This window comes from Petromyzon marinus, chromosome 71 (genome assembly GCF_048934315.1).
Source record: "Petromyzon marinus isolate PM22_M1 ecotype Great Lakes invasive population chromosome 71, UKy_Petmar_22M1.pri1.0, whole genome shotgun sequence".
NCBI classification, from domain to species: domain Eukaryota; kingdom Metazoa; phylum Chordata; class Hyperoartia; order Petromyzontiformes; family Petromyzontidae; genus Petromyzon; species Petromyzon marinus.
This window is the reverse complement of record NC_133737.1, coordinates 547936-569167: the sequence shown is the minus strand read 5'-3', so window position 1 is coordinate 569167 and position 21232 is coordinate 547936. Positions and strand designations below refer to the sequence as shown.

Sequence of the window (21232 nt, the reverse complement as noted above, 5' to 3'; positions counted from 1 at the left end):
GGCGTACGATCTTTGTTAGCGCGCGCACATCCTCGGCATAGGTAGAAAAGTCCTCAGGCCGGGTTGGCGGCGGCACGCCTCTAAGGCTGCCTTTGCCTCCTCATCACGCGCACCGAAGCGCAGATCAAGTCAGCGCATCAACTCCTCTAATTGGGTTTGCGCGCTTGCGGGTAGGGCCTCCACAAAGTCGGCCGCCCGCCCGCCCATCCAGGTTCATAGCAAGTCGGCGTAACGCCTGCGCGTCCATCCAGCCATTAATGTCTTTAGCCCCTATGATGTTGCGGGCAAACGCTTTCCGTGAAGGGGTCCCCTGGCCGGTGAACACATTCCTTATTTTTTGCATGTGGTGCTACGCACCTCTCCCGTGGGGATGTGGGGGTTCGTACCACCAATTTGTGGGGGCTTATGCCCCCCTCCCCACTCCCCATTACGTGGGGGCTGATCTCTCACTCTCCACGAGCGAGAGTGGGGGGGGGGGGTGATGTTTGCCTCCACCACCCCCGTCCCCTCCGCGTTTGCGTCTTTCGGGGTCCCCCGAGCGGGTGACCGCCCCCCCCCCCTCCCGTACCAGGGTCCTCTCGGACCGACATAGCTGGCGGCTGGCCGACCCCGCCTAGGGGTTGATTACGCGCCGCGTGCCTTCCCCCACTCGCGGGTCCTAACTGCCTGGATTTCGCAAGTGTTTGACTCGCCGCTGTGTGTGTGTGTAATTCATAATTTCCACTAAGCCGTTGTGTCAAAAAGGCGAACGCTCCCGCGCGGTCCGAGTATTAATAAATTAATCGGCGCTCGCGCGGCCCCCTCCCCCACCCACCCACGCGGTTTCTCCGCGCGACCCTCGCGCGTGTCTCACCGTTAATACTGTGGTGCGCGCATTGACACGCGCCGGAGCGGCAACCGTTGGTATTTTAATATGCGCGCGCGTCACACCCACACTGATTTATAGTCATCCACACACCGTCGTACGCCGATCGCTCTCCCACCGCTCTTCACACGGACACATGCACCACGCGTCACAACGTCAGCCTGTGCTAAGATTCATTTCCCGGAGCGAATGGGGACCCCCGTTTATGGCCCCCTCCAGCCAGCACCCTTCGTACGCGCCTAACCTCCTATCAGAATCAGAAAGAATCAGAATCAGAAAGGGTTTTATTCACCATGAAAGTTCACACACACACGGAATTTACTTTGGCAGGATGGTGCATACATTCAACATATAGGAATATAAAATCTTAAATAAGTGGTAAACAAGTCTTACTATAATAAGGGTTCAAAGTCTAACACCAAGGGGCTAAAGTATATAAAATTGAATAAATATAGAATATAAAATAGCTATAAGATACAATCCTAAAATAAATAAAAAATACAAATAGGGTAACATAGTTAATATTGGCAAGGTGTCATTTTGTAGATAAAATGTTAAAGTTAGTGTAAGTCCTTGGCCTTGTTTAAGAGGCCAGCAGCGGATGGGAAGAAACTGTTTTTGGGGCGTGAGGTTTTGGTCCTGATGGACCGCAGCCTTCTACCGGAGGGGAGTAGCTGGAACAGAGAAGTGTCCAGGGTGGGAGCAATCGGCCACAATCTTCCTCACTCGCCTCATGGTCCTCGTGGTGTGCAGGTCCTCAAGGGTTGGTAGATTGCAGGCAATCACCTTCTCAGCAATGTGGATGATACGCTGCAGTCTGCTCTTGTCCTTGGCAGTGGCAGCAGCGTACCAGACGGTTATGGAGGAGGTGAGGATAGATTCAATGATTGCTGTATAGAATTGCACCATCATTGTCTTTGGCAGATTGAATTTCTTCAGCTGCCGTAGGAAGTACATCCTCTGTTGTGCTCTCTTGGTGAGGGAGCTGATGTTCAGTTCCTACTTGAGGTCCCGGGAGAGAATAGTGCCCAGGAAGTGGAAGGACTCTAAAATTTTGACTGGGGAGTCACACAAGGTGATCGGGGTGAGTAGGGCAGTATTCTTCCTGAAGTCCACAACCATCTCAACTGTCTTTAGAGCATTTAGCTCTAAGTTGTTCTGACTACACCAGGTCACCAGGTTGTCAGCTTCCCACCTATAGTCAGACTCATCCCCACCAGAGATCAGCCCAATGAGGGTGGTGTCATCCACAAACTTCAAGTGTTTGACAGGCTGATGATTGGAGGTGCAGCTGTTGGTATACAGGGAGAAGAGCAGTGGGGAAAGGACGCAGCCCTGAGGAGTTCCGGTGTTGATGGACCTGGAGTCAGAGACTTGTGTTCCCAGCTTAACGCACTGCTTCCTGTCAGACAGGAAGTCTGTGATCCACCTGCAGGTGGAGTCGGGCACGTTCAGCTGGAAGAGCTTGTCCTGAAGCAGGGCAGGGATGATGGTGTTGAAGGCAGAGCTGAAGTCCACAAACAGGATCCTGGCGTAGGATGCTGGGGAGTCCAGATGCTGTAGGGTGAAGTGGAGGGCCATGTTAACTGTGTCGTCCACAGACCTGTTGCCTCTGTAGGCAAACTGAAGGGGGTCCAGGAGAGGGTCTGTGATGGCTTTGAGGTGTGCCAGGACCAGGCGCTCAAAAGACTTCATTACCAGAGATGTAAGGGCGACCGGTCTATAATCATTTAGTTCTGTTGGCCTTTACTTTTTGGGCACAGGGATGATGGTGGAGGACTTGAGACAGGCTGGTACATGGCATGTCTCCTAGCCGTCGCAGAGTGCGTCTATCCCCCAAGCTCGAGCTTACTGGATTGGTCCCCCTTCCTGTACCTACTCACCTCTTCAGCTGCCCGATGGGGCTGGGGAAGATGCTCGCCTTGGGGACTTTTTCTGACCGATCGTTTCCAGCTCCACCCTGCATGCGTCGAACGGACGCTGAGGACGGCTGGTCTCTTCCGCCGCTCCAGAACAACTCTGATTCAATCCGCCCCCCCCCCCAGCCCACTTATGTCTCCAACGCCCGTTAACCCCCGGGTCATATGACGTCATCCTTCGCATCCAATCGAATCCTCTTTGCGGCCGTTTTCAGCGCTCCTTTTCCCTCCCTCCCCACTGTTAACCCTGCCGCTGGGTGCTGGCTTTGAGGTCCCACCCCCTCCCCACCGTGTTGTGAATGCTTCATCGCGGCCAGCCTGTAAAGCTCTTTGGGGGCCGCCATGAAATCCGGTCTGGGGGGCTCAGCCAATTTCCTGGTCCGGGGAAACCGTGGAACGTCCCTGCTAGTGGGGTCCTCTGGTGAAAACCCATCGTACCAGGTGATCCCTCCTCGAGACCCTACGGGGGTGCATGTGAGTGTTTAGTGGGGCGTGCGTTCGTGGGGGGGGGCGGGGGGGGGGTGCGAGGAGGGGGTAGCGCCGGCGGAGTTGCTCCGCTGCGGTGACACTACAGCGTCTTCACCCGTTCTACAGAGGGAAGTATTTCCCAAGCTAACACCCCAAGTTAACTCCTCTACTTCCCTCTATCCTACGATCCTCCTCTCAAGGAGACTAATTGACCTGGCCCAGCTTCGGCACAGGTCTCGACCACCAGCCACACGAATCCGGCCATGAAAAGGACATCGGCCTTCGCGGCTCTGGGGTTGTACCACTGGCTTGCTCTGCCAGACACACAGAACCCACACAGTGTACACACAGTTTGTACACACACACACACAGTCCACACACAGTGTATACACAGTTTGTACACACACACAGAACGCACACAAAGTGTATACACAGTTTGTACACACAGTACACACAGTGCATACACAGTTTGTAAACACAGTACACACAGTGTATACACAGTTTGTACACACACACAGTGTATACACAATTTGTACACACACAGTGTATACACAGTTTGTACACACACACACACACAGTGTATACACAGTTTCTACACACACACAGTGTATACACAGTTTGTACATACAATACACACAGTGTATACACAGCCAAATCACGATCGCAAAGCAATACTGCTGAAAGCGATCAGATTGTTAAAACAATTAAAATTCCATATATCTCAGGAGTAACTGACAAATTAGCCCGTGTTTTGCAAAAGCAAAACATTGCAGTAAGATTTGATACAGTACACAAAATTAAAAAAAGTAGTATCTTGCACTAAAGACGCATTTCTTAAATTATCAACAGAAGGTGTACATTGGATTAATTGTTTATGTCGGAGATGCTATATTGGACAGACGGGACGTAATATCAGCATAAGACTAAAAGAACATCAAAGAAATTAAATGATTTCAAACACAACTGTCGGCAGTGGCAGAACATGCTTGTCAACAAGGACACTCAATTGATTTTGATAACGTTGAAGTGTTGTGTAAAACTAATTATTACTGGCAAAGACTAATCAGAGAATCCATTGAAATTGAGAGGAATAGAAATAACTTTAATCGCTCTGACAGTTCCAGGCTTAGTGCGGCTTGGAAGCGTATTATTAATTAATACATATTACAATTCCTTATAGGGGAAACGCATACTAATTAATGGATTACTAACATAAACACAATAAAACATTACAACTAATTACCAATCTACAATTCATTACTAATCATAACCATTGACTGATTACCAATCGATTATATAATTACAATACCCCCCCCCCCCCGCCTCAAATCACTGCACCTGAAATGAGTTCAATGATGACGTCACCCTGCTGCTCTATTTAAGACCGGGAGCAAGCGAGGGCTTTACCATTCTGGCGAATTGCCCGATGATGCTGGATGTAATTACCAGCGAAACGTCGTACTCAAACTGTAAATGTTGTGGATTCACTCTTCAACACACCGGTGGGCTAAAGTAGTGAACTATTTGTCTTTTGTCAACCTGACACTTTTTTTGCTGATTGGCCGTGATGGGGGGTGGAGGGTTACGACACATTTATAAATAACGCGATCTAACCCAAAAACCTTTATTATGAATAATATTGGTCGCGAAAGCTTGCGTGTTAAACAAATAAATGAAACTGAAAAACTGAAGCTGAAACACAGTACACAGTGTATACACACACACAGTGTATACACAGTTTGTACACACACAATAATGTTCACGTTGTTGTTGAGCTCACGCACCCAAGGGGCAAGGTACACATTTCTCCAAATTCTTAACAAACATGCTCCGTTGGTTAGATTTAAAACTAAAGCAACCGCCCACCATGGTTTGAAGCTTTTATTACAAAGCTCATGAAAACTAGGGACAAGGCTTGGACATGTGCTCAGAAAAGTAATTTGCTCAATGACTGGCTAGAATACAGGATTTTAAGGAATAGATGCGTCAAAAAAATCAGGCATGCAAAACATGCCTACTTTTCCTCCACTCTCCTGGAATCACATGAAAATGCCAGGATTTTCTGGAAAACAATCAAATGTATCAAAAAGGCATCCAAAACAGATAATCTGCCCTTTGAGCTTAACCAAAATGGAGAATATTTTTCAGATCCCCAAAAAATAGTTGACAATTTTAACCTTCATTTTTCTGAAGCTGGTAATCTTTTTGATAATGTATTGGGAGTCACCCCTGCTCATGCAAATTCCTACACCCCTGTCCAAACATTAAACGAATTGAGTTTCCAGCCAATCCACGAAAGTAATGTTCTGAAACAACTGTCCTACCTCAAAGGGTCCTCCTCTACCGGAGCAGATAGTGTTCCCGTCTTTGCTCTACTAACTGTTGGTCACCTAATATACAAACCTATAGCCCACATTTTCAACCTGTCCATCAAAGAAGCATCAGTTCCTCTAGAATGGAAACATTCCTATGTCCGTCCACTTCACAAAGGGGGGCCTAAAGATGATCCAGACAACTACTGACCTATCTCAATTTTGTCCCCGTTGATGAAAATTTATGAAAAATTATTGAACTACCAAATTAGCAGTTTCCTGTCCACCAACAATCTACTACATCTAAAACAATCTGGGTTCCGGAAAAAATACAGCACCACATCTGCTGCATTAGACACTCTGAATCACATTTACAGTAGCCTTGATAATAAGCAGTACTGTGCCTGTCTTTTTCTTGACCTGTCAGCTTTTGATATAGTAGAACACAACACCCTGCTTAGTAAACCAAGTTGCCTTGTTTTTTCCGAAAACGCAGTAAAATGGTTAAAAAATTACCTCTTTTCTCGCACCCAAACTGTATTCACAGATGGTTGGAGGTCAAACAGTGTTAAGATAACAAGAGGGGTTCCACAGGGTTCCATCCTCGGCCCCCTCTTGTTTTCTCTATATGTCAATGACTTGGGCACTGACCTGGATCATTCCAGGGTAAATCTTTTTGCAGATGACACGATACTGATTACTGCTGGCCGCTCTCCGGATGACGTGATTGCTAAGCTCCAGGGTGATTTCAACAAACTACAACATCAGCTAGTTGCTCTTAAACTAATCCTGAATATCTCCAAAACCAAGGTGCTATGCTTCTCACCAGGACTAAAGCAGGAAGTTATTTTTACCCAATTACATTCCTTAAATAATTATCAAATAGAGCAAATCAAGATCTATAAGTATCCTGGGGTCATCCTGGATTCAAAACTGAATTTTGAAGATCACATTGATTATATTGGTAAAAAGACAAATAGGAAAATTGGTTTGCTGTATCGACACAAGCACTGCTTCCCCCTATGTTCCGTTTGGAATTGATAAAAGCTACCATACTGCCTCTACTTGATTACTGTGACATCGTGTATAAATCAGCTCCAAGTACTGAACTGAAGAAGCTTGATTCCATCTATCACTCGGCCTTAAGATTTGCATTGAACTGCCCATATAAGACTCACCACTTTGATCTCTACATTGAGTCAAACTTAACATTTCTTAATGTTCGACGGCTTGTGCACCAGATCTTATTCATTCACGATGTACTTACAAAATAATCCGCAAACTACCTGCTGGATCTCCTCTCTGTTTCAAATAAAAAAATTGACCTCAGGTCTTCGCTCATTTACAAGCTTCACATTCCCTATTGCCGTACAAAAACTGGAGGAAGGGCCTTTGCTAGAGATGCCCCCAGGGTCTGGAATGCTATTGCCAAAAACTGCAACTTGAATCATTACCAATGAGATCTTCACTCAAAACTGCTCTAGAGGAGTTGTACACCCCTAGCTGCCACTGATATTCAGTGGCCTAAAATAAAATAAAATGTTTCGCTCCGGATGACCACTGGAAAGTATTATCTGTATTTTGATATAGCGTGCTGATTTTAAAGGTGCATTGAAAAATTTGATACTCCGACTGATGCTCCTGTTTCATGAGACCTCCATTGCCAGTAACAAGATATAGTAATAGGTTTTACCCTTTTACCTGACACAAAAACTGACACCTTTATTTCAGGCATCATGTTTGCAATAACCACAACACAAGCAGTCTAAATGCAAACAAAAGAGACAACTCTGATAATAATATGCACTGTCCTTGAATTTGATTGGTCCACACCCGAGACGGCTTTTCTTAGAGCCTAGTTTGTGCCAGTTAAAAGGGTAAAACCTATTACTATATCTTGTTCCTGCAAAGGAGGTCTCATAATGTAAATGCTCACCCCGAGCCCTCAATACTCTGATAGTGCTCTGTTTTTGAGTTGTACGCCTTTTGGTGTCATCTGGTCCAACACCAGTGGAGACTAGGCTCTAAGAAAAGCCGTCTCGGGTGTGGACCAATCAAATTCAAGGACAGTGCCAATATTATCAGAGTTGTCTCTTTTGTTTGCATTTTGACTGCTTGTGTTGTGGTTTTTGCAAACATGATGCCTTGAATAAAGGTGTCAGTTTTTGTGCCAGTTAAAAGGGTAAAACCTATTACTATTTAATGCTCCTGTTGTTGTGGAGTGACTCATGCAGCCAGCTATGGCTCTCGGGTTTGGTGTTACATGTTATTTATGTAGTTTATTGTGAAAATTTGGTCACAGTTCCTATGATCACTGTTACATTGCTTTTATGGCTTTATTTTGGTGGTGTCGAAAACGTTTTTTGGTTTGGCCATGTTTGTTTGTTGTAGTACGGAGTTAGACTGATGGCCTTAATCTAAGTTTTCTTGTGGTTGTCGTTGTTGTTTGACTTGCATCCCACTGGGATTTTTTGCACACAGCGTTGGTGTACGGTGCTTTTTCAGGAATATTTTGCTGTTTTTTTCCTGTATTATCTTTTTGCACAGTCACAAAGTCACTTTAAGATGTTTTCTTGTTCATGTTTTTTTGTTTGTTGCGGTTGCACCCGATTCAAGAGCCGAATGGCTCACAGGGCTATACCAAATAAATGAAACTGAAAGAGAGGAAGCAATGGAATACAATCTAAATAAACTTAAACTCAAACCCCGCTCTCTGACGTCACAACTCCGCATTACCTCATCGGCGTGAGACGCGAGGGGGAGGTGTAACCCGCTAGTGACGTCATGTCACCAAGGTATTCACCCAACCCCCCTCTACCGCGAGTTCTCTCACTGATGGGCCTAAGTTCATTAACATAATTTATTAAGTTGCACCGCCGCATATTGGGTATGGGAGTTGTTGTAACCCTCTAGTGACGTCATGTCACCTCCTGCTGCCGCGTGACGTCACGAGACACCAGGAAGCTGCCGATCGGCGCTCCTGCGCTCACTGAGATTTGAGGTGAGAAGTTCACATCGTGGTGGTGGTGGTGGTTGTTGTTGTGGTGGTTGTTGTTGTTGTTGTTTACCCAGGTAGAGCCTCGCTCCTCTCTCTCTCGTAGTGATATCAATTGAGTAGCAGCGAGTAATGGAATCGACGTCCAGGTCGGAACATTACAACGCGGGGCCTAGCCATGCGGAGCCTCGCCTCCTGCCCCTCGCCTTGATTGCGTTTGCTTTAATTCTCTCGCTTTAAGTTTAATTTGTCTTCACCTGGCTCGCTGCTTTGAAACTTTGTTTTTTCTTTGAAATATTCCTACAGTTTTCTTTGTTTTGTTATCTTTAGTTATCTTTACCAAGGTCAAAGCCCGCTTCAGCTGCTGTAACGCTCTTGTTTTCAGAAGCGACCTTCACACAACAGAGTGGTTTATCAACGTGTTGAAATGCCCGTCGGTCAAATACTCTAAAACGCGTGGTGATGTTCACTCTGAATGTGCAGGGGGAAAGAAAAACAACCCCTGGAGGATCCTGAGGGAAAATCCACGCGACCACGAGGAGAGAGACACGCGAACTCCAAATATACATCCTTAATACAGGTTTGTTTGGGTTAGATCGCGTCAATGTGTGTGTGTAGTTAAACCCCTCCACCACTCGACACAGCCAACTAGTAGGGGTTGTCACGTTATCTACCGACTATAGGAGTAACTACTGACTCTAAATAGTAACTACTAACTCTAAATAGTATCTACTGACTATAGTAGTATCTACTGACTGTAGTAGTATTTACTGACCATAGTATCTACTGACAGGAGTATCTACTAACTCTACAGTAGTATCTACTGACTCTATAGTAGTAACTACTGACTAAACAGTATCTACTGACTCTATAGTAGTATCTACTGACTATAGTAGTAACTACTGACTCTAAATAGTATCTACTGACTCTATAGTAGTATCTACTGACTGTAGTAGTATTTACTGACCATAGTAGTATCTAATGACAGTAGTATCTACTTACTATACAGGAGTATCTACTGACTCTATAGTAGTATCTACTGACTGTAGTAGTAGTATTTACTGACCATAGTGTCTAATTACAGTAGTATCTACTTACTATACAGGAGTATCTACTGACTCTACAGTAGTATCTACTGACTAGTAGTATTTACTGTCAGTAGTGTCTACTTTCTCTATAGTAGTATCTACTTACTCTATAGTAGTATCTACTGATCATATTAGTATCTATGGACTCTATAGTAGTATCAACTGACTGTAGTATCTACTGACCACAGTATCTACTGACAGTAGTGTCTACTTTCTCTATAGTAGTATCTACTGATCATAGTAGTATCTGCTGATCATAGTAGTATCTGCTGATCACAGTAGTATCTATGGACTGTATAGTAGTATCAACTGACTGTATTATCTACTGACAGTATCTACTGACAGTAGTATCTACTGACAGTAGTGTCTACTTTCTCTATAGTAGTATCTACTTACTCTATAGTAGTATCTACTGATCATAGTAGTATCTACTGATCATATTAGTATCTATGGACTCTATAGTAGTATCAACTGACTGTAGTATCTACTGACAGTAGTATCTACTGACAGTAGTATCTACTTACTCTATAGTAGTATCTACTTACTCTATAGTAGTATCTACTGGCCATAGTAGTATCTACTGATCACAGTAGTATCTATGGACTGTATAGTAGTATCAACTGACTGTCGCAGTATTTGCTGGCTAGTGGTATCTACTGACTAGTATCTACTGATTCTACAGTAGTATCTGCCGACTATAGTGGGAACGAGTAACTCGAAAGTAGTATCTGCTTACTCTTTAAAAGTAGCTTCTACTGACTGCAGTGATATCTACCAACTCTACAGTAGTAACTACCGACTTTATAGTCGTAACTACTGACTATAATAGTATATAGTGACTCTACAGTAGTTTCTACTGACTGCAGTAGTGTCTACCAACTCTTTAATATATATCAAGGCCGTAATTATAATATATATTGGGGGGGTTAAAATATGCTCAAAATGTCCCCCCCCCCAATATATTGCTATAAAAATATTAAAAAAAATTAGTAATAATTGCCATGCTATGTAAATAAAAAGAAGAATTTGCTAAACCTTGGCCACAATATCTGGACTTGTCTTCATATAAATCAATGCATAGATTTCTGTTTATATGATTGTGGTTATGGTTGTACTTTATTAATCCCTAATCTCAGAAATTACATACAATGAAACAAGAAATGGTAAAAAAGTAAAAACAGAGCAATGTAATACAATACACTATTTTACATGATTATAAAAAAAAAAGTCTGTCTCATGTTTTAGTGAATTTTTAAATATTTTTGGCAGGAAATTAGTTTTCAAATTTAGATATTTTTCTGGGTTGGGACCCCCAGACCCCCTGGAATATTTGGTCCCCCCCAATGTTGACTCCATGGCTACAGCCTTGGTATATATCGACTCTATAGCAGTAGCTACTAACTCTATAGTAGGAAATACTGACTTTAGTAATAACTACTAACTCTATAGTAGTATATACTGACTCGATAGCACTATCTACTATCACTACAGTAGTATGTACTGGCTGTAGTAGTAGCTACTATCACTACAGTAGTATGTACTGGCTATAGTAGTAGTTACTATCACTACAGTAGTATGTACTGGCTATAGTAGTAGTTACTATCACTACAGTAGTATGTACTGGCTATAGTAGTAGCTACTATCACTACAGTAGTATGTACTGGCTGTAGTAGTAGCTACTATCACTACAGTAGTATGTACTGGCTGTAGTAGTAGCTACTATCACTACAGTAGTATGTATTGGCTGTAGTAGCTACTATCACTACAGTAGTATGTACTGGCTATAGTAGTAGCTATCATTACAGTAGTATGAACTGGTTATAGTAGTAGCTATCACTACAGTAGTATGTACTGGCTTTAGTAGTAGCTACTATCACTACAGTGGTATGTACTGGCTATAGTAGTATCTACTATCACTACAGTGGTATTTATTGGCTATAGTAGTAGCTACTATCCCTACAGTAGTATGTACTGGCTTTAGTAGTAGCTACTATGACTACAGTGGTATGTACTGGCTGTAGGAGTAGCAACTATCACTACAGTAGTATGTATTGGCTGTAGTAGTAGCTACTATCACTCCAGTAGTATGTATTGGCTGTAGTAGTAGCTACTATCACTCCAGTAGTATGTACTGGCTGTAGTAGTAGCTACTATCACTACAGTAGTATGTACTGGCTGTAGTAGTAGCAACTATCACTACAGTAGTATGTATTGGCTGTAGTAGTAGCTACTATCACTCCAGTAGTATGTACTGGCTGTAGTAGTAGTTACTATCACTACAGTAGTATGTACTGGCTGTAGTAGTAGCTACTATCACTACAGTGGTATGTACTAGCTGTAGTAGTAGCTACTATCACTACAGTGGTATGTACTAGCTGTAGTAGTAGCTACTATCACTACAGTAGTATGTACTGACTGTAGTAGTACCTACTATCACTACAGTAGTATGTATTGGCTGTAGTAGTAGCTATACTAACTTTAGCAATACGTACTGGCTGTAGTATTAGCTATATTTAACTCTATAACAGTGTGTACTGGCTGTTGTAGTAACTATACTATCTGTAAATCAGTGTGTACTGGCTGTAATAGTAGCTATACAAACTCTATAGCAATGAGTACTGGCCGTAGTAGTAGCTATACTAACTCTATAGCAGTGTGTACTGGTCACAGTAGTAGCTATACTAACTCTATAGCAGTGTGTACTGGTCACAGTAGTAGCTATACTAACTCTATAGCAGTGTGTACTGTATGTAATAGCTATACTAACTCTATAGCAGTGTGTGCTGGCTGTAGTAGTAGCTATACTAACTCTATAGCAGTGTGTACTGTATGTAATAGCTATACTAACTCTATAGCAGTGTGTGCTGGCTGTAGTAGTAGCTATACTAACTCTATAGCAGTGTGTACTGGCTGTAGTAGTAGCTATACTGACTCTATAATTATAATCTCTGGTTCTTTGGTTGAGTCATGTAGATAGACAAATAGTAATACAAATAAAGTTACTAATAAAGTGAATAAAAAATAAAAATAACCATCGATGTAAGCTGTAGCCTGGTTGTTAAGTTTTGTGAATGTACTGGCAGTCTATAATGCAGACTGAAGAAATGGTTATTAATAACCAAGAATAAGTCTATAGACTGCCATTACACTCGCCCAGCTTACTAACCATTGCTACAGTCTACATTATAGACTGCGCGTAAACTCACTAAACTTAATAAGAAACCTACAGTCTACATTATAGACTGCCAGTTCACTCACCGAGGTTAAGAACCAGGCTATAGTCTACATTATAGACTGCCAGTGCACTCAACCAACTTAATAACCATTGCCATAGTCGCATCTTGATTTGAAGCTTTCGTGACTGCAGGAATGCATACTCTTTGGTTCTTTCGGTGAATTCACGTAGGTAGAAAAAATAATAGATCACAACGTTTCGATCGCAACTCAAGCAACCGTCATCAGGTGTGAAACAAAACACAGCAGAAGGATTGCTGACGTAGGAGAAAGAGCTGCTGCAACAAGAGTTGCAGCAGCTCTTTGGAGGTTCAATCAAAACAATAGCTTATTTGAGTATCCTCTGGAACTTTTTGTAAGAATGTAAACATATTCTTAGCTCTTTCGGTAAAGTCACCACGTTGAGGGGAAACAATAAAATAATCAAATATATATATAAAACAATAAAAAAAATTCTCACGACGTTTCGACCATAACACAAACTGTCGTCATCAGGTGTGTCGGTTTGGTCGAAACGTCGTGAGAATTTTTATTGTTTTATATATATTTTATTGTTTCCCTTCAACGTGACTTTACCGAAAGAGCTAAGAATGAATTACTGCAGTCACGAAAGATTTAAATCAGAATGTAAACAGTCAGGAAATTGACACAGCATATATGCTGCTGAAGTTAGATCTGTTCATCCAAGCATTCAAGCAAATCTGAGCCTGGCTTCACACCTCTAAATTGCGATTGAATATTAATTTATGCATTTCTGCATAATACAAATCGTATTATTATCAACAGCCGTTGCTATGTTAGCTGAATTTTGCTTTTATAAATATTGCTATTGTTGCCAGGCAGCCGAAATTGTGTGCTTGATGTTTTGGGTTAATATTTATTTTGAAGATACTAGGGCCTCCGGGCATATTTATAACCATTTGCCCTCTCATTGTGTGCCTTAACAGCCCATAAGATGGATTGGGGAATATCTTGAGTATATGAATAAATATAGACGTGTAAGTCACCTGTGATTGTGTATATGCATTCCTCTGTGCCTCGATATTGACGTAGATGGTGTGGATATTTTTTTCTGTCTGCAGCTGAAACATTCTTCTGACGCTTCATCGGCAGAATTGGTCTGATGGAGCAAAGGCACTCGGCGCAGCCCGGTTCAACAAGACAACAATGGGACCAGGATACAAACAGCATGGATTGTACTGGAAGTGTGACATGGCACCAGAGAACTCAAAGAGGAGATGAACCCTTCAAGTGCACTGTGTGTGAGAAGGCATTTTCAGATTCATCTGTTTTTAAAAAACACCAGAGAACGCACACGGGAGTGAAACCTTTCAAGTGCACTGTCTGTGAGAAGGCATTTGCAGAGTTATCAAATCTTAAAACACACCATAGAACACACACAGGAGAGAAATATTTCAAGTGCACTGTGTGCGAGAAGGCATTTGCACAATTATCAAATCTTCAGAGGCACCACAGAACGCACACAGGAGAGAAACCCTTCAAGTGCAGTGTGTGTGGGAAGGCATTTTCAAATTCATCTGGTCTTAAGAACCACCAGAGAACACACACGGAAGGGAAACATTACAAGTGCAGTTTGTGCGAGACGACATTTTCAAGTTCATTTTGTTTTAAAATGCACCAGAGAACACACAAAGGAGAGAAACCCTTCAGGTGCACTCTGTGCGGGAAGCCCTTTGCATATTCATCACAGCTTAAAAAACACCAGAGAACGCACACAGGAGAGAAACCCTTCAAGTGCACTCTGTGCGGGAAGCCCTTTGCAGATTCATCACTTCTTAAAAAACACCAGAGAACGCACACAGGAGAGAAACCCTTCAAGTGCACTGTCTGTGAGAAGGCATTTGCATGGTCATCAGATCTTCAGATCCACCAGAGAACACACACGGGAGAGAAACCCTTCAAGTGCACTTTCTGTGAGAAGGCATTTGCATGGTCATCAGCTCTTCAGATCCACCAGAGAACACACACAGGAGAGAAACCCTTCAGGTGCACTCTGTGTGGGAAGCCCTTTGTAGATTCATCACATCTTAAAAAACACCAGAGAACACACACAGGAGATAAACCCTTCAGGTGCACTGTCTGTGAGAAGGCATTTGCATGGTCATCAGATCTTCAGATCCACCAGAGAACACACACAGGAGAGAATCCCTTCAAGTGCAGTGTGTGTGGGAAGGCATTTTCAGATTCATCAAATCTTAAAATACACCAGGGAACACACAGGCATCAGAAGATCCCCAAGGAGTGTAGTCTGAAAGCGACTTGTGAAAGTCAAAGTGCTGCAATAAGCCCATCCCTCCTGAAAATAGAACCAGAAGAGAATCCCAGCTTGGACACTATGAAATGTTTCAAGGTGAAATGTGAAGAGGTGACAGTGAAGAGCGAAGAAGTGAAGGTGAAATGTGAAGATGAAGATTCAACTCCAAAATGGGACCTTAACATCGATGGAGGCAACGTGAAGCAGGAGGAGAATTCTGACTGTGAGGCAGAGCGAGGCAACTCCCAGCAGTTTGTGAAAGTGGAGGTGTGGGTGGACTTCTTAGACAATACAAAGTCAAATGGAGACCCTGTAGATATGTAAGATTGAGACAATGAAGCCCGAATAGATTCACCTTTGTCACAGGCCTTTAATATAAATAACTCCATTCCTAGGTTCAACCTGCACAGCAAGAGCGGTCAGTATTTGTGGACCTGTGGGTTGGGTAGATCTCTAACTAGGGGATCTGAATTCTGAGACCTGATAGAATTACACTAAAACATAACCATTTTATTTTCACAATTGGTAATATACCCCTAGATAACGAAGCCCAGCCTAATTTAAATTAGCATAATTTAATCAAATGTCATTTTTTTCAGCTGCCCCTGTGTGGCATAAGGTGGTCCTGCACCAGTCTGCATGTGGGCATGAGTCTGTTAGTAGGGCGCAATGATTGATGTATGATCTCAATTGTGTCATTTGTGGGTAATGTTTCGAATTTGCCAAATTTTAACCACAACGCCAGCATGCAATCGCATGCACATTTTGAATGACAATAGTTTGTTTTAGAATCAGATGTTAAGAAGTACGGTGCATATTTGTAATTAATGTTCCTGGACTAATCAGGGATGCCTGTCGGATTTGAACCTTGAACCTCTACCCCTCAATCTGACTACTGTAGGTGTAGGCCTCATCCGACAGAGATCAACTTGTAAATACGATATAACACGATGAAATACATTTCAGTGCAGTAATTAAATTTTGTAAATATGCCTATCGATAATTTAATGAATACTTATTCTTGGTTCTTTCGGTAAAGTCACGTAGAAGGGAAACAATAAAATAATAAAAATATATATAAAACTAAAAATTCTCACGACGTTTCGACCATAACACAAACACCTGATGACCGTTTATGTTATGGTCGAAACGTCGTGAGAATTTTAATTTTTTATATATATTTTATTGTTTCCCTTCAACGTGACTTTACTGAAAGAGCTAAGATTATAATGAATACTTGTCTGATTTTGTGCGTACATGTAACATTTTGTCTATAAGGTCAAATATAGAACACGTGATTGTAGGAGAAAGTGTGTGTTTTGGAAGTAACCTATACAGATGTAGTGGAGTAGGAAGGTATGCTGGGGAAACTGCGCGATTGTATTGATCACACGGACAGTGTGGGGTTATTTGGGGGTTAGCCTATGGAAGGCGTAAACAGCGTGGGTCGCCTTAGGACAGGCACGTGCAGAAGCTGAAAGGTGACGTCATCGGTTGGGCCAGTTAAGGTAGACGAGAAGCAACGGCAGTGATTGGCTGGGACTTGTTGGGGAGTCGGAGCTGAAGAGAATTGGGAGTGGGAGCTGAGGAGAGTTGGGGTCCGGAGTTGGAAGCCAGGACAGTGTGTAGAGTTAGCGGAGCTGAAGAAGGCGGAACAGTTAGCAGTGGAGTGAGCGTAGAGTTAGCGGAGCTGAAGAAGACGGAACAGTTAGCAGTGGAGTGAGCGTAGAGTTAGCGGAGCTGAAGAAGGCGGAGCAGTTAGCAGTGGAGTGAGCGTAGAGTTAGCGGAGCTGAAGAAGAAGCAGCAGTTAGCAGTGGAGTGAGCGTAGAGTTAGCGGAGCTGAAGAAGGCGGAACAGTTAGCAGTGGAGTGAGCGTAGAGTTAGCGGAGCTGAAGAAGACGGAACAGTTAGCAGTGGAGTGAGCGTGGAGTTAGCGGAGCTGAAGAAGACGGAACAGTTAGCAGTGGAGTGAGCGTAGAGTTAGCAGAGCTGAAGACGACGGAACAGTTAGCAGTGGTGTGAGCGTAGAGTTAGCGGAGCTGAAGAAGGCGGAGCAGTTAGCAGTGGAGTGAGCGTAGAGTTAGCGGAGCTGAAGAAGGCGGAGCAGTTAGCAGTGGAGTGAGCGTAGAGTTAGCGGAGCTGAAGAAGACGGAACAGTTAGCAGTGGAGTGAGCGTAGAGTTAGCGGAGCTGAAGAAGACGGAACAGTTAGCAGTGGAGTGAGCGTAGAGTTAGCGGAGCTGAAGAAGACGGAACAGTTAGCAGTGGAGTGAGCGTAGAGTTAGCGGAGCTGAAGAAGGCGGAGCAGTTAGCAGTGGAGAGAGCGTAGAGTTAGCGGAGCTGAAGAAGGCGGAACAGTTAGCAGTGGAGAGAGCGTGGAGTTAGCGGAGCTGAAGAAGACGGAACAGTTAGCAGTGGAGTGAGCGTAGAGTTAGCGGAGCTCAAGAAGGCGGAGCAGTTAGCAGTGGAGTGAGCGTAGAGTTAGCGGAGCTGAAGAAGACGAAGCAGTTAGCAGTGGAGAGAGCGTAGAGTTAGCGGAGCTGAAGAAGGCGGAGCAGTTAGCAGTGGAGTGAGCGTAGAGTTAGCGGAGCTGAAGAAGACGAAGCAGTTAGCAGTGGAGTGAGCGTAGAGTTAGCGGAGCTGAAGAAGACGGAACAGTTAGCAGTGGAGAGAGCGTAGCGTTAGCGAAGCTGAAGAAGACGGAACAGTTAGCAGTGGAGTGAGCGTAGAGTTAGCGGAGCTGAAGAAGACGGAACAGTTAGCAGTGGAGAGAGCGTAGAGTTAGCGGAGCTGAAGAAGCCGGAGCAGTTAGCAGTGGAGTGAGCGTGGAGTTAGCGGAGCTGAAGAAGCCGAAGCAGTTAGCAGTGGAGTGAGCGTAGAGTTAGCGGAGCTGAAGAAGACGGAACAGTTAGCAGTGGAGTGAGCGTAGAGTTAGCGGAGCTGAAGACGACGAAGCAGTTAGCAGTGGAGTGAGCGTATAGTTAGCGGAGCTGAAGAAGACGGAGCAGTTAGCAGTGGAGTGAGTGTAGAGTTAGCGGAGCTGAAGAAGATGAAGCAGTTAGCAGTGGAGTGAGCGTAGAGTTAGCGGAGCTGAAGAAGATGAAGCAGTTAGCAGTGGAGTGAGTGTGGAGTTAGCGGAGCTGAAGAAGGCGGAACAGTTAGCAGTGGAGTGAGCGTAGAGTTAGCGGAGCTGAAGAAGACGGAACAGTTAGCAGTGGAGTGAGCGTAGAGTTAGCGGAGCTGAAGAAGGCGGAACAGTTAGCAGTGGAGTGAGCGTAGCGTTAGCGGAGCTGAAGAAGGCGGAGCAGTTAGCAGTGGAGAGAGCGTAGAGTTAGCGGAGCTGAAGAAGACGGAACAGTTAGCAGTGGAGTGAGCGTAGAGTTAGCGGAGCTGAAGAAGACTTAGCAGTGGAGTGAGCGTAGAGTTAGCGGAGCTGAAGAAGACGGAGCAGTTAGCAGTGGAGTGAGCGTAGAGTTAGCGGAGCTGAAGAAGACGGAACAGTTAGCAGTGGAGTGAGCGTAGAGTTAGCGGAGCTGAAGAAGACGGAACAGTTAGCAGTGGAGTGAGCGTAGAGTTAGCGGAGCTGAAGAAGACGGAACAGTTAGCAGTGGAGTGAGCGTAGAGTTAGCGGAGCTGAAGAAGACGGAACAGTTAGCAGTGGAGAGAGCGTAGAGTTAGCGGAGCTGAAGAAGACGGAACAGTTAGCAGTGGAGTGAGCGTAGAGTTAGCGGAGCTGAAGAAGACGGAACAGTTAGCAGTGGAGTGAGCGTAGAGTTAGCGGAGCTCAAGAAGACGGAACAGTTAGCAGTGGAGTGAGCGTAGAGTTAGCGGAGCTGAAGAAGACGGAACAGTTAGCAGTGGAGTGAGCGTAGAGTTAGCGGAGCTGAAGAAGACGGAACAGTTAGCAGTGGAGTGAGTGTAGAGTTAGCAGAGCTGAAGAAGGCGGAGCAGTTAGCAGTGGAGAGAGCGTAGAGTTAGCGGAGCTGAAGACGTCTTAGCAGTGGAGAGAGCGTAGTAATAGAGGAGCTGGAGACGAGGTGTGTGGAGACAGAGAAGTGAGATTGGCTTTCGCTGCGTGCGACGACGCTGTATTAGCGGAGGAGCTGAGGAGGATAGCCAGCAGTGGAGAGAGCGTAGGAATAGAGGAGTTGAAGACGTGTGTGTGTGTGTGCGGAGCAGAGCGACGTGATACTGGGAACCAAAGGTGGTGAGCGAGACGGGCGAAGCACGGCGAGGCGAGCCGCGGTGTCCGGGATACGGTGGAGTGTGGAGAACGTGTTTTTTATTTATTTTTAATTTTTTTAAATTATATCTTAAAGCTATTTTATATTCGATATTTATTTAATTTTATATACTTCAGCCCCTTGGTGTTAGACTTTTAACCCTCATTATAGTAAGACTTGTTTAAAACTTATTTAAGATTTTAGATTCCTATATGTTGAATGTATGCACCATCCTGCCAAAGTAAATTCCGTGTCGGTGTGAACTTACATGGCGAATAAAACCCTTTCTGATTCTGAAAATAACTCACGTGAGAGCTGTTCTTTTGATACGGGTCAACTGGTAATTTTTCGTGATTGAGGAAGCATCTGCCTCTGGAAAAAGTCATTGTCTTTTGAAATAAGGAACATTCGCATAATTAATCAGTTACAAGGCATGTGACTTAAAAGTTACGTATGGGAGATACATTCTCCACAACGCGTATTCTAATTTTATCACACGTGTGTGGCAGTCAGAGTGATAGCTTTGGGGGGGCAGGGTGTTTCTTTGATTGGGGAGAAGCGAGGGAATCGTGGTGGGGGGGGGGGCGTGGCTTTGTGTGAAGGTGGTTGCAGGTGCGTTGGATTGGATTGGCTCGTGCGCACGGGGGGTTTAGACTCGTGGGCACGCAGCGCCAATCAAATGGGGGGGAATGAGCCCAAGGGTGTGATTCAATTAAAGGCCCCGCTATGGGGAACCCAGAGGAAGGGACGGGGAATTTCATTACGCGACTGATCCGGCTCGAGGTGGCTGGGGACTGATCCGCTGAGGGTGGTCTTCTTTGGTTATTTCGGTAAAGTCACCACGTAGAATGAGAATAAAATAATAAATTGATAAAATAAAATAACACAATAATATTCTCACGACGTTTCGGCCACAACACAAGCGGCCTTCATCAGCGCTGTCCTACCAGACAGTCTCGTCCCTTCATCTGATGAAGGCCGCTTGTGTTGTGGCCGAAACGTCGTGAGAATATTTGTGTTATTTTATTTGATCAATTTATTATTTTATTCTCATTCTACGTGACTTTACCGAAAGAACCAAAGAAGATGAATCATTGCAGTCACGAACGCTTTAAATCGCTGAGGGTGGTGTTTGGAGCGGTTTTTGTTTGGTCTGCTCCAGACCCGGGTGGTGCGTCGTGCCTGCCTTCGCTCAGCGGTTTGCTCCCACCGTCGTTTGTGGGTGGAGTAAGTCGGTGAGGCCGCGGTTGTTGGATTATTGCGTGACTGTGTTGGTTGTTGTGTTCTTGCGAGGGTCATTTGGGTTAGTATAGTGGCTTGTGATGCGTGCACTCCTCCACAGAGAAGTAGTAGCCCTGTTGCCCTTTAACAATGTAGTAAGATTTGTGCAGAGATTAAATTATAAGTAAACACTATACATCCTGGAATATACCGGCAGTGGTCTTGGCTGTGTTTCCCGCATTGTAATTTTGGGCGTCGCGTGAAATAGAGGCCCCGCCGTAATTTAAGCGACAGTGATGCTAGCTAGGGTTTCGGATGTAGACCGAAACCCGCTAAAGCATGTCCCAAAAGGATGCACCATTGCAACGTATTTTGTAGATTTTGTCGAACTCGGACTAGAAATGCTCCTTGCTGATTTAACATCTGGATGTTCGTCACCATCGGTTGAAGCAAGCCCGACTGCTGTTGAGACATTGTACACCAATACTGGTCCGCAGGTGGCTTGCACTGAATCAATGATGTACTCCTAGAAGGCTGCTATTTATACTCTTTGGTTCTATTGGGTAAAGTCACGTAGGTGAAAACAAAATAACAAAAAAATCACGACAGCGCTGTCCTCCAGACAGGCTCGT

General features: G+C 44.3%; 2 protein-coding genes across 4 annotated transcripts in view; both read left to right on the top strand.

The window, feature by feature from the left end:
* Nucleotides 1-21232, top strand: part of LOC116957260 (uncharacterized) — a 104848-nt gene that overhangs the window by 8117 nt on the left and 75499 nt on the right. The gene's annotated exons all lie outside the window — the stretch shown is intronic.
* LOC116957257 (uncharacterized) lies at nt 8477-19682 on the top strand. Of its 3 annotated transcripts, XR_012930522.1 has the most exons (4): nt 8477-8565; nt 9043-9139; nt 13964-15574; nt 19336-19682. XR_012930522.1 is itself a non-coding variant. In XM_076055467.1 (3 exons), exon 3 carries the CDS (start codon nt 14005-14007, stop codon nt 15478-15480), a length of 1476 nt encoding a protein of 491 aa, XP_075911582.1. In that variant the 5' UTR covers nt 8477-8565; nt 9043-9139; nt 13964-14004; the 3' UTR covers nt 15481-19682. The 3 variants fall into 3 exon arrangements, 2 of the variants coding, with proteins under 2 accessions (XP_075911582.1, XP_075911583.1); XM_076055467.1 differs by having other exon boundaries at nt 13964-19682; XM_076055468.1 differs by lacking the exons at nt 8477-8565; nt 9043-9139 and adding an exon at nt 11869-13236 and having other exon boundaries at nt 13466-19682.